The sequence below is a fragment of the Gekko japonicus genome, unplaced genomic scaffold (assembly GCF_001447785.1).
Source record: "Gekko japonicus isolate JY-2015 unplaced genomic scaffold, Gekko_japonicus_V1.1 scaffold278, whole genome shotgun sequence".
NCBI lineage: Eukaryota > Metazoa > Chordata > Lepidosauria > Squamata > Gekkonidae > Gekko > Gekko japonicus.
This window is the reverse complement of record NW_015169783.1, coordinates 980,133-993,169: the sequence shown is the minus strand read 5'-3', so window position 1 is coordinate 993,169 and position 13,037 is coordinate 980,133. Positions and strand designations below refer to the sequence as shown.

Below are 13,037 nucleotides of genomic sequence, written 5' to 3'. Positions count from 1 at the left end.
TTACTCACCCTCCGTACAGTTCAGGGCACGGAACCCAGGCAGTGTCACACGACCACGTTGTGCTAGGTCTTCCTGGGAGCCCTGGTTCATGCGCCGCACCAGTTCCTTCTCAAAAAGCAATGGGTGATAGGCACCAAGTGTGCAGGCGTCGTCCGAGAAGGTCTGGTAATAGTGGCATTGGTGAGTCTGGCGTCGCGATGGCAGGAACTCGTATAGGTGGATGATGTCACAAAGGGACATCATGAGCACCGTCCCTGGTAGAAGTGGGGGAAGGAAGAGAACCCAGATTAAGCTAATGGCTGGCTTGTAACTGGCATGCAAGGCTGGGAAGCATGATGTGGGATTTAATTTCAGTCAGGGTTTTGCTCCCTAATCTGTCAGTATTGGGAGCCAGTGTTCCCTCTAAGGTGAATTAGTGTGAGCCAGTTCACAGTTTTTTAGCCTCTGGCTCACACGTTTTTGTCTTAGCTCAGGAAGGATGGCTCCAGAGCAAACTAATTTATGCAGTAGCCAAATCACTCACTTTGGCAGTAGCTCACAACGTAGAATTTTTGCTCACAAGACTCCACAGCTTAGAGGCAGCATTCCCTGGGACTTAGTCCTGGAATATTTGAACCCATATAAAAAAAGACAAGAGCTCCCCCGACCGTATGCAGAGTGCTTCTATTGCCACTGCCCACGGTTTGCAATGAGGATCAGGGTGGAATTCTAATTCAAGAAGAAGGGTAGCCACTCCGCACACATTCTGGTGCCTGCTATAGTCTACATTATAGACCACATATATAAATAAATATTTTGATTAAAATATATTTTAAAAAGCATGAAACATAATTTTTAAAAAACACATCTCTTGTTTTCTTTTGAGCTAAGACAAGTAGAAAGTTAAATGAGATCCTGAGATAATGATAAGTGGGCCCATTCTTTAAAATAACTACTAGGATCGGCAGCTTTCAGGTGGGGTATGGAGATCTCCTGGAATTATGACTGATCTCTAGACAACAGAGATCAGTTGCCCTGGAGAAAGTGGCTGCTCTGGGGGGTGGACTCTAAGGCATTATAGCCCACTGAAGTCCCTTGGCTCCCCAAAGCCTGCCCTCTCCAGGCTCCGCCCTCAAATCTCCATGAATTTCCCAACCTGAAGTTCACAACCCTAATAACGAATTCTACCCTGGGTGAGGGGGGGGAAGTTTCCAGGCAGTCTCTGCTCTTCAGGCAGTTTTCAGCCACAATATCTCACTTTAAAAGGAAGTGTGAGACACTTTAACAGTTCGGGGGGCCCCAAAAGGCAACACAAACACTTTCTGCTTCCACAGAGCTCTGTGGTGACTAGAAATCAGGATGTGGCTGCAAAATCCCCAAGCAGGTAAAAGAGCGTGTATTGCCTCCTGTTAGCATGTGGACGGGCCAGTGTCTTCAGAATGCAAGCCGGGCAACTTTGGGGCTGGCAATGCAAAGAGAGGTACATGCAGGGCTTGGGGGGTGGGGTGGAAGTGTCTTTCTTACCAAGCAGCCCCGAGGAAGGAGGATTCCTCTGCACCTGTTCGCTTGCTCCTTCCTGCACCAGTTCCCAGAGCTGCCACTGCAACCGTGGGTGCAAGAGGTGAAAGAGCTGCCAAGGTCTGCGGGAGCGCACGGTGCGGAATGGGCCAAAGAGGGGGTAATCGGGGGCCTCGTACCACTGCGGTGGGAGGAAAGAGAAAGAAACAGAGGGCTGGAGAGCAGAACACTTAAGAGCCAAAATCACCCCAAGCACTTCCCCATAGAGTTGCCAGCCTCCAGGTAGTAATAAAAAATTAATAATTGTCATATGGCAGTGCATGTAGTACTGCCAGGAGATTCTAAGATTGTAGCTCTTTTAGCATTATGTGGTGGCTCAAGTGGTTAAGACGCTGAACTGCAGGCTGTGGAAGGTCGGTAGTTCAGCAGTTCGAGACCCGAGTGTGCCGCATGACGGAGTGAGCTCCCGTCTCTAGTTCCAGCTCCTGCCAACCTAGCAGTTCGAAAGCAAGAAATTGCAAGTAGATAAATAGGTACCACTTCGGTGGGAAGGTAACAGCGTTCCGTGCGCCTCGGTGTTTAGTCATGCCGGCCACATGACCACGGAAACGTCTTCGGACAACGCTGGCTCTTCGGCTTTGAAACAGAGATGAGCACCGCAACCCTAGAGTCGGATTCGACTGGCTTTCAAGCAAGGGAAACCTTTACCTTTACTTACCAACCACTAGGTAGTGGCTGGAGATCTCCCGCTATTACAGCTGATCTGCAGGCAACAGAGACCAGTTCCCCTGGAGAAAATGCCGGCTCTGGAAGGTGGGCTCTATGCCATTGTACCCCACCGAAGTCCCTCCCCTCCCCAAACCCCACCCTCTTCAGGCTCCACTCTCAAAATCTCCAGGTGCTTTCCAGCCTGGATGTGGCAAGCCTTCTCCCCCTGCCCCAGGGCCAGGGTTGTCGCTAACCATTATGCTCAGAGCTCCCCTCACAGACCCCACGGCTCAAGTCACACCCACAGTCCCCCAAAACCACAACAAAATGAATACTCCCCACAACCAGGGCTATTTTGGGGCAGGAACGCACAGGAACGGAGTTCTGGCTGGCTTCCAAGTTGGCCACGCCCAGCAGGAACTCATTAGCATAATAGGCCACACCCAACAGCAGAAACTCATTAGGATTGGCTACATCAGGGGTGTGTGGCCTAACATGCAAAGGAGTTCCTGCTACAAAAAAAGCCCTGGGTTTTGACAACAAACAAGGTAAACAGAATAAGAAGCAAAAGGTGGGTGTGGCTGGATGAGCACACTTCTGGTAACATGGAGGTGTGGCCTGATATGCCAAAGAGCTGTGCTGTCAGGGGTGTGTCCTAATATGCTAATGAGTTTCTGCTGTTGGGTGTGGCCTATTATGCTAATGAGTTCCTGCTGGGCTTTTTCTACAAAAACGCCCTACCTAGGCCTTTCCTCAAGCCCACACTACCCCTGAGGTGCCCTGCTCTACAATCCTGTTGACAGAATTTTTATCTTATGAAAATATCAGGAAAAATGGCATTTGCTAGGGAGGGAGCTTAAGGCCCTTTTCCTGGGCATAGGCTTGCCAAGTCCCCCCGGGGGACAGGGAAACCCCTGCCCCAGAGGCCCGTTCCCCGCCGCCGATGGATCGGGCCCCGGGGGGAACCCCACCCCAACGTGCGTGTCACCCGGAAGTGACGTGACGACACTGGGCACGCTGGGCAGGGCCACAGTCATCCGAGGGAAAACTCTATGGTTTTACCTCGGATGGTTGTGGCCCCTCCCCAGCGTGCCCGGCGGCGTCACGTCACTTCCAGGTGACATGCGTGCGTGCGTGCACTCCAGCCGCCAGTGGGGAGTCCCCCGCTCCGGCAAAATTTTGACTTGGCAACCCTACCTGGGCACCACGGTCCTGACCCAAAATGGTGCCCATGCGCCTGAGAATCTGGTTCAGCTGGGAATTCCTAGAGCACATCTGCTTGGCCTTTGGCAGACCTGTGGGGGATGGACCCATGAACAGCAACGCATGTAGCAGCGCCGTGGTTGCCAACTTCTAGGTAGGGCCTGGACGTTTCCCAGAATTATAACTGATCTCCAAACTACAGACATCAGTTCCCCTGGAGGAAACGGCAGTTTCTGAGGATGGACTATTTGGTATCACATCCCTGTTGAGCTCCCTCCCCTTCCCAAACTCTGCCCCCCCCCCCAGCCATCACTCTGAAATCTCCAGAAATTTCCCAAGCTGGAGTTGGGAACCCTCCCTCAGTGAGACTGCCGATATTATATTGGACCTGTGTCTTTTAAAATGCTATTGTTAGGTTTTTAACATTTATGGATTTTAATGTTTTAAACTGCCATGTTCTCTCCTCCACCTCCTCCAGTGATATATAAATGCCTAGTTAAATAACTGAAGAGCTGGCAAGGGGAAAGCTCAGCCACGGTGAACGGGAATTTGAATCGAGTGACGTAAATATTTCCCATCTGTCAATGTCAAGTGTGAATGGCTAGTTCCTAGTTGTGCAATCCAAGCCCTGAATGCCATCTTGAGGCCTGAACCATCAACTTCATAAGGAAGACTTGCTTGTGAGCTAGAGGAGGAAGGAAATTAGCTTGTGTACGAAGTGATGGGTTGAATCTAATCTGCCTCATGCAGAATTAGTAGGTCTTTCCTTCTTTCTCCGGTAGTCCCCTGGGCCCTGCATAAAATTTCTGCTGTGGGTCAAGGGATCCCTTCTGAACAATATGCCATGTGATATTGGGGTGTGTGTGTGTCTGCCACAAGAAATTCAGTGAAATCCCCCACTCCCTGTTGTAGAAAACTCCACGAACTGGACCCAAAGCTCAAACCGGGGTGGGAATGGACAGATGCTTTAGTCTGCACTGGGCTACCTTCCAGTTTTCATTGGAAGTTGATGGTGGCTCTGCGCAAGGCTAAGGGATTTATATACATTCAGTTCACCAAAGCTAGGTTTTCTGAGGTATCTTTTCACACCTGGGAACTGAAGGGTCAATGGCTTGAATCTAGGCAGCCTGAACAAACAGTGTTACGCACCACATTTACATGCCTCTTCAAGTCCACTGAGTAAAGCTTGATCCCCCAGGGTGAAGTTGAGCTGACTCACTGGATAAGCTTGAGTGTGTCTTTGTGTCCCAAGGGGGTGTGTGTGTGACTCAGTGGCAGAGCATCTGCTCTGCCTGCAGAAGGCATCTCCAACTAACAAGATTAGGTAGCAGATGATGTGAAAGACCTTTGCCCAAGACCTTGGAGGCTTGCTGCCAGTAGACAATACTGACCGTGATGGATAAATGGCATGACTCAGTATAAGGCAGCTTCCCACACCCAGATCTGCAGCTGTATCGATCTCCTACCACAAACTACACAGAGCACATCAGAGCTTACCTCCTGCAGGTCTCCTGGGTAAGGAGCTGGGTCCCAAGCCACTAAGACTCCCTGGGTGTAGAGGAGGCCATCCAGAAAATGCTGCTCAGGGGAGGCCATCAGCTGTGGGGGGGAAGTGTGAGTCAGAACTTGCCTGATTCCCAAGACAAAAGCAAACGGTTTTAGATGTGAGTCGTTTCAGGAGGGCAGCCATGCTCATCGGCAGTAGCGAGTCCGGGAGCACCTTAAAGATCAACAATATCTTCCAGGGCACAGTGAGTCAAAACTCACTTTTTGTCAGCCAACGACGAAGTATCTGACAAAGTGAACTTTTACTCAAAAAAGCTTATATCCTGAACAATCTTGCTGGTGTTTAATGTGCTATATGGTTGCCAAGTCCATCTTCCACCCCCAGCGGGGGTCTTTGGGAGCGTTCCTGGAGGGGGCGGGGCATCCCCGACGTGATGATGTCACGCTGGGGATGTCCGCCAAGCCGGCGTTTCCCTTTTAAATGCAGGAGCTGGCATTTCCCCTTTAAGAGCAGCCGCATTTTCCTTTTAAGAGCACGAAGCTGGCATTTCCCTGCAAGCTTGCGCTTGGGAGGAAACACGGGTTCCACACACTTAAAGGGAGAGAGATGGGTGGCTGTGGGTGTTGGGGGTGGTGCTTCCCCCTCCCAAAACGGGGGACCCCTGGCAAACTGGGGGAGGGGGTTGGCAACCCTAAGGTGCTACCGTATGGGCATTTCAACACAAAAGGAAGAAGGTGTTGTGTTGGGCTGGCTCAATCGGCATTAGCCTGGGCATATAAGAAAGGGCCACGAGAGCCAAGCACTGGTTCATCCCTTCCTGCCCTCCCTCTCATGATCTGCCTAAGTTCACAGAATCAGCATTGCTGTCAGATGGCCATCTAGACTTTGCTTAAAAACCTCCAAAAAAGGAGAGCCCATCACCTCCTGAGGAAGCCTGTTCCACTGAGCAACCGCTCTAACTGTCAGAAAGTTCTTCCTAATGTTTAGCCAAAAACTCTTCTGATTTAATTTCAACCTGTTGGTTCTGGTCAGACCTTCTGGGGCAACAGAAAACAACTCCATACCATCCTTCTCATAATCTGCCTAAATTCATAGCAAGTCATGTTTCGGGATGGGCACAAACTGAACCACAAAGCACAATTCATCATGAATTTTGCCCTGTTTGTGGTTTGCTAACCAAAGTTTGTGACAAGTCTACTTTTAAAGCAGTTCATGGCGGTTCATGGATAGAGCAGAAAGCATGGATTTAAATGGACTCCGAGTCCCTTTAAACCACTGCTTCCTGTTCCCTGTGAAAGCCACAAAAACAGTTGAGTGGTGGGGAGCAGCCTGCTCCCCGCCACTCAACTGTTTTTCGGGATTATTTGTGTAATTCCTTTACATTAAAGACTGCATAAGAAAGCCTGAAACAGCTGTTTTTCTGGCTTTCTGCCAACCCTGTTTCAACGGGGTTTCTGGGACCACGAACCACGAACCACGAACCAGTTTGGTTTGCAAATTAACTTCCCAGTTCGATTCGGTTGGTGGTTCGGTTGGTGGTTTAGCCATGAACCACAAACCAACATGAACTACATTGTTCTGGTTTATGCCCATCCCTAGTAATTTTTGATGGGTACTGTGTTCTGCGGGCTCAATTGAAGTTCACAGGAGTTCAGCTCCTCTACAGGAGAGACAGAACAATTCAGGCGGTCCTTCCCAGAGGCTAACTGATCCCAAAGGGTGCCTCAATGACATTATACCTCACTGAAGTCCATTTGGAGAGCCAGTTTGGTGTAGTGGTTAAGTGTGCGGACTCTAATCTGGGAGAACCGGGTTTGATTCCCCACTTCTCCACTTGCACCTGCTGATGTGACCTTGGGTCAGTCACAGGCTCTGGCACAGCTGTTCCTGAAAAGCAGTTTGTGTCAGAGTTCTCTCAGCCCCACCCACCTCACAGGGTGTCTGTTGTGGGGAGGGGAAAGAAGTTTGTAAGCTGCTCTGAGACTCCAAGTGAAGGGTGGGGTATAAATACAATCTCTTCTTCTTCATGGCCCTCAGGATGGTTCTTAGGTATGTGGTTTTAGCAGCATTTGAGTCTTTGTACAGTTATTTTTTTTTTCATTGCTATGCTGCCCGTCCTCTAAGGAGTTCAGGATAATGTGCACTGTTCTCCTCTCCATTTCATAGTCACAACAATCCTGTGAGGTAGAATAGGCTGAGAGTGACTGGCCCAAGATCACTTAGTAAGCTCATAGCTGGGTACAGAATTCAACCCAGCTCTCCCCACTCCTTGTCCTACACTTTCACCAAGACACCACATGGCCGTCTATTACATTTGTTCACCAAGATATATTTCTGTTCCACATTTGGTATTATTTCATTTATTGTCCTGGGGTTATTTTATTGAAATTAGGTTGATTGGTTCACTGTGTTTTAAATGAGGGTGAGCGTGTCTGTAGTTCAAATTGGCCAAAAAGTAGAATAGGGATTTATTTAATTAAATAAAAACAAAATAAATGTCTCAGTAATCCTTACACCATCCCTGCAAGCTACGCTACTACCATCGTTACCATACTAATTTGGGCCAGAGACAAACTGAACTTTCCTAAGCAAGTTCAAACCTGTAATTCATAAAACAGGCATGTAATAACCATGACTACGATGTAAATTCAACTGTTTCTACAAAAAAATAAATAAATAGGGGGCTTTTCCATTTGCTTGGAGAATTGAAACTGAACATGCAAACCACAGTCCTGCACAGAGATAGATCTAAGCTCTAACAATAATTTGCCAAAGTATCTCTAACTGCAGCCCCAGAATATTTCAATGCTAGTGAAAGCTCCTCCCCACTCTCCAGCTCCCTGTCTCTTCTCCCCCTACTCAGGAGACTTTTCTTCTTATGTCCAGCCCCCCTGTCACCCTTCTGCCCCGGTGCCCCCACTCCTCATGGTACACCTGGGAGTTCACAAGGCGGAGGCTGGTTTTTGTGCCCACGTCACGTTCGTAGCCCATGGTCGGCGCTCCATTGAAGCGAAGAACAGCATCATGGGAGTCTAGCAGGGGGAGAAAAATCAGGGTGTGTGAGAGAGAGGCTAGGCAGATCCCCAACTCAGCCGTCGCCTCAGTCCTAAAATATTAAGGGTATGTACCTCAATGTGTACCTCAAAATTCCTGGTGGGAGGTGAAGGAAGGCAAAGTAATTGAGGGCCTGAGACCCTCCGCACATGCACACACACTTTGCTAGCAGTCTTAGAGCTCAGCTACATAGAAATGGTCCGCTCACACATATACCCATCAAGCTGGGCAGCAGGGCTATTTTTGGGCAGAAACGCACAGGAACGGAGTTCCGGCTGGCTTCCAAGTTGGCCACACCCAGCAGGAACTCATTAGCATAATAGGTCACACCCAACAGCAGAAACTCATTCGGATTGGCTACATTAGGGGTGTGTGGCCTAACATGCAAAGGAGTTCCTGCTCTAAAAAAGCCCTGGGTTTGGACAACAAACAAGGTAAACAGAATAAGAAGCAAAAGGTGGGTGTGGCTGGATAAGCACACTTCTGGTAACACGGGGGTGTGGCCTAATATGCCAATGAGCTGTGCTGTCAGGGGTGTGGCCTAATATGCTAATGAGTTTCTGCTGTTGGGTGTGGCCTATTAAGCTAATGAGTTCCTGCTGGGCTTTTTCTACAAAAAAAGCCCTGCTGGGCAGGATATAATATTTGGGTTATCAGCTTTGGGTTGAGCGATGCCTTCAGATTTGGGGGGTGGAGCCTGAGGAAGGTGGGGTTTGGGGAAGCTAGGGGCTTCAACGGGGTATAATGCCATGGAGTTAGGGTTGCCAAGTTGAAATTTCTTCGTAGCGGGGGATTCCTGCCCCGTGGCCACACGCACGTCACCCGGAAGTGACGTGACGCCGCCGGGCACACTGGGGGCAGGGCCACGGCCATCCAAGGGAAAACCATAGAGTTTTCCCTCGGATGGCCGTGGCCCCGCCCCTAGTGTGCCCGCCGTCGTCACGTCACTTCCGGGTGACACGCACGTCGGGGTGGGGTTCCCCCCGGGGCCCAATCCGCCGGCGGCGGGGAACGGGCGTCTGGGGCGGAGGTTTCCCCGTCCCCCGGGGGGACTTGGGAAGCCTTCATGGAGTCCATTTTCCGAACTGACCATTTTCTCCAGGTGAACTGATCTCTGTTGCCTGGAGATCAATTGTAATACTGGGAGACCTCCAGGCCCCACCTGAAAGCTGGCAACCCTACTTAATATGCATCTTAGCTAAGACCCATCACTTACCTCCCATGCCAAGAATCAATGGGTACGCGGATCGTTTTAAAAAGTGGCTCAGAGGATATACAGAATGCCTGTCCCATCTACACCTTCGGGAATAAAGGTTTGGCCAAACATACTTTGATGTACAGCAGGGTGAAGGCCACAATTTGAGAAAGGTCAAGAAGCAAAAAAGCAGGACTAGCTACAAACAGAGTTGCCAACCTCCAGGCGGTGACTGGAGATCTCCTGGGATTACATCTAATCTCTAGACGAGAGAGGAAACGGCTGCTTTGGAAGGTGGGCTCTATGGCATTATACCCCACTGAAGTCCCTCCCCTCCCCAAGCCTTGTCCTCCTCAGGCTCCACCCCCGAAATCTCCAGGTATTTCGCAACTCTGAAGCGGCAACCCTAGTTTCAAATCCTGAGTTGATCTTGGAGAATGTTCTTTGTTCTCCTTACGCGCTCAAGCTTCCCGTGTGCTGGATCTAGTAATGTTTCTGTAGAGGCACCGCCAGCTTCCTATTAAAATCTTAGCGAAATCATAGCAATTACTAGACTCGACTATTGTTAATTCAATCAACATGGGGCTGCCTTTGAAAAGTTCTCGGAAACTTCAATTATTCTAACATGCAGCTGCTCAGTCGCAGTCTGGGTCTTGCTGCCGAGATTACATTACACCTGTTTTGATCCATTGACGCTGGCTGGCTGCCAGTTTGTTTCCAGACTCAACCCACAATCCTGGGTTTTTAAAAAAACCTTTAAAGGGCCTTGGGACCAAGATACCTATAAATACTCTGAGATCACCTTCTCTAATATAAACCTCCCCAGATGCTGAGACCTTGTGATGGGTGGAAATACACAGGACGGGGCTTTTTTTTTGCTTGTAGTTGCACAAACACTATACAGTGCTCTGCCCGGGGGAGTTTATTTGGTATCCACCTTGATTTTTAGAAGCTATTTCACTTAGCCTTCTCGCTGCCAGACACACAAATATAGCCCATGCAGATGCCAAGGTTAGGGGAGAAGGCTGTTGTTATGGTTGCCAACCTCCTGGTGGGGCCTGGAGATCTCCCAGTATTAGAACTGATGCCTCTTCCCTGGAGAAAACGGCTGCTTTGGAGGGTAGCCTCTATGACATTACAACCCACTGAAGCCCCATTCCTCCCCAAACCCTGTCGTCCCCAGGCTGTACCCACAAATCTCCAGGAATTTCGCAACCCAGAGTTGGCAATGCTACATCTTATTGTGTGTGCATGTGTCAAATGCTGTCAAGGGTTTTCAAGGCAAGAGACAGAGGTGGTTTGCCATTAGAGTTGCCAGCCCTGGGTTGGGAAATACCTGGAGATTTTGTGGGTGGAGCCTGGGAAGGGCGGGGTTTGGGGAGGAAAGGGACTTCAATTGGATAGGGTGGCATAGAGCAGGGGTGGCCAAACTGCAGTTCGGGAGCCACATGCGGCTCTTTCACACAGTCTAATTTAATGTTGATAAAAGGCAAATTTGCATATTTTCCAATAAAACCGTGTTTGTAATATTTGTTCATGCCTTGCAGCTCTCAAACATCTGACGTTTATTCTGTGTGGCTGTTACGTTAAGCAAGTTTGGCCGCCCCAGCATAGAGTTCTCCTTCCAAAGCGGCCATTATCTCCATGTGAATTGATCTCTGTTGCATGGAGATCAGTTGTGATCCCAAGAGTTCTCCTGCCACCACCTGGAGGTTGACAACCCCATTCACCATTGCCTTCCTCAGCATAGCAGCTGTGGAATCCCTTGGTGCTCTGCCATCCAAATACTAACCAGGACCAACTTTGCTTAGCTTCCGAGATCTGACAGGATTGGGTTAGCTTAGACAATATAAATTCTAGTGATTTTCAGACCTTCATTCACAGTTTACAGAGGTAGGCCTACAGTTAAGCAAAATGAGTGGATTGCTACAACCACACATCATTTAGGGCACTGTTGAAAGGAAAGTTTACTCAACAGTGCAATCCTAAGCAAAGTTACATCTTTCTGAGCCCATTGATTACCATGGACTTAGGTATAAGTCCATTGGGACAGGAGAAGGTGTCTTGGTGGAAATTAGTTATTTCAGTTCCATGGATATAAACTGTTTATGGCTTAGAGCCCTCCATAGGTGACTTCCGCTCCGTTGCTGCTTGCACACTCACCAATCTCCTTGCCCAGTCCAGATCCCAACATGGAGCCGGCGGAACTCACTACCGCACACCTCTCCAGAGGCCCCATGTCCTCGGCCAGGCTCCTCTGGGGCAGCACTCCAGTCCACTCAGGGGCCGCAAAGGGGCCCTCATCCTCCACCAGGGTCCTCACATCCACACGGGCTTTGAGGTGGCACAAGAGCTCCATCCCAGTCAAGCGTGGGACTCCTTGGCGCATCCCAACATCTGGGGGCACGTGGTACTTGTTCATGGCCTGGTAGTTTCGGAAGACCTGCTGGAGACGGGGGTCCAGCACCTGAGACGAGAGCTCCTTTTGCCAGACAGGCCAGGGCAGGGGCTGGGCAGAGAGGCTGGACTGGGAAGCCCTCCGGTGATGCCGCGACCCAATGAGCACCTCCACGAGACGTTGCCAGAAGCTCCTGCCGCTGGAGAGGAAAGAACCCCAAGATGGAGCCCGTGGCACAGAGCCAAAGTTCCGGCTGCCAGACTCAGCGGGGAGGAGCTCCAGAGTCCTGTTTCCCGCATCAGGGGATTGGATGCCCCGGAAGACTGTTCCCATGGAAATGGAGAGGCCCCGGCCCCCACGTGGCCCCAAATGCAGCACGAGCCCCAACTGCAGGCAGATCAAGTAGACCATGACCAGGCACAGCAAAATGAAGCTCAGCCAGACACACCCCCTTCCCCACCGCCGGGGAAGCCGCAGGCAGTGCCGGGGGTCCATGGACCTGTGGAGAGATGGATAGCTTGAGAGGAATGACAATGTGGCACTTGCTAAGCGAAATGGCCACTACTTGTACTTCCGGCCATTCCTGTAACACACTGCTTAAGCTGTGAAAGGCTTCTAAGAGCCCTGCTGGATCAGTCCAAAGCCCAGCTAGGCCACCATCTTCTTTTGGACAGATACAGCCTCTGACAATTTGTCTAATTCCTTTCCAAAGCCATCTAAACTAGCCACAGTGAATTCCATACATTTATTTATTTATTTATTTTATTCAATTTATACCCCGCCCTCCCCGCAATGCGGGCTCAGGGCGGCTTACATGGAGGCAAACGCCAATACAAAACATATATAAAACCATTTAAAATCACAAATATACAAAAGCATTTTTAACAAATTATAGACTAAAGTGCTCTAGGTGTTCAACATGATATTTCAAAGATGGCGTGTTTCAGCTATTCAGCATCATCTGCTCCAGGGAACACTAGTGTTCCCTCCTCCAGGGCCAGGTAAAGATGGAGTAATGGTGATGGTAGTGGCGGCTCCTACTCATACGCCTGGTGGAAGAGCTCCGTCTTACAGGCCCTGCGGAACTGCACAAGGTCCCGCAGGGCCCGGATCTCCTCCAGGAGCTCGTTCCACCAGGTAGGAGCCACCACTGAGAAAGCCCTGGCCCTGGTAGCGGCCAGCCTGGCCTCTTTGGGGCCTGGGATGACCAGGAGATGTTGGGTCCCGGACCAAAGTGCTCGCGGGGGAACATATGAGGAAAGGCGGTCCCTTAGGTAAGCTGGACCCAGACCATGTAGGGCTTTAAAGGTAAGAACCAGCACTTTGAAACCAATCCGGTATGCTATTGGCAGCCAGTGCAGCGCTTTCAGCACAGGCTGGATGCACATTAACTGTATGCAGTGTTTCCTTTGTTTCCTTTTACCTGCCTGAAACTATTGCCCATCAATTCCCTTTGGAGAGAAATGTCCCTGTCC

General features: G+C 50.0%; 1 protein-coding gene across 1 annotated transcript; it reads right to left on the bottom strand.

Annotated features, from left to right (window-relative positions):
• On the bottom strand, positions 1 to 11,973 carry LOC107115211 (beta-galactoside alpha-2,6-sialyltransferase 1-like). Its single transcript, XM_015416850.1, has 5 exons — positions 11,328 to 11,973; positions 7,850 to 7,947; positions 4,906 to 5,007; positions 1,504 to 1,678; positions 1 to 254 (listed from the first exon to the last, which is right to left on the bottom strand). Exons 1-5 carry the CDS (start codon positions 11,971 to 11,973, stop codon positions 1 to 3), a joined length of 1,275 nt encoding a protein of 424 aa, XP_015272336.1.
• Positions 11,974 to 13,037: the final 1,064 nt, after the last annotated feature.

Coding starts and splice junctions, on each gene's coding strand:
- LOC107115211 (XM_015416850.1), bottom strand. CDS start 11,973: ATGGTCTACTTGATCTGCCTGCAGTTGGGGCTCGTGCTGCATTTGGGG. Junction 7,948..11,327: donor TGGACTGGGCAAGGAGATTG/GTGAGTGTGCAA, acceptor TCCCCCTGCTAG/ACTCCCATGATGCTGTTCTT. Junction 255..1,503: donor TCCTTCCTCGGGGCTGCTTG/GTAAGAAAGACA, acceptor CACTTCTACCAG/GGACGGTGCTCATGATGTCC.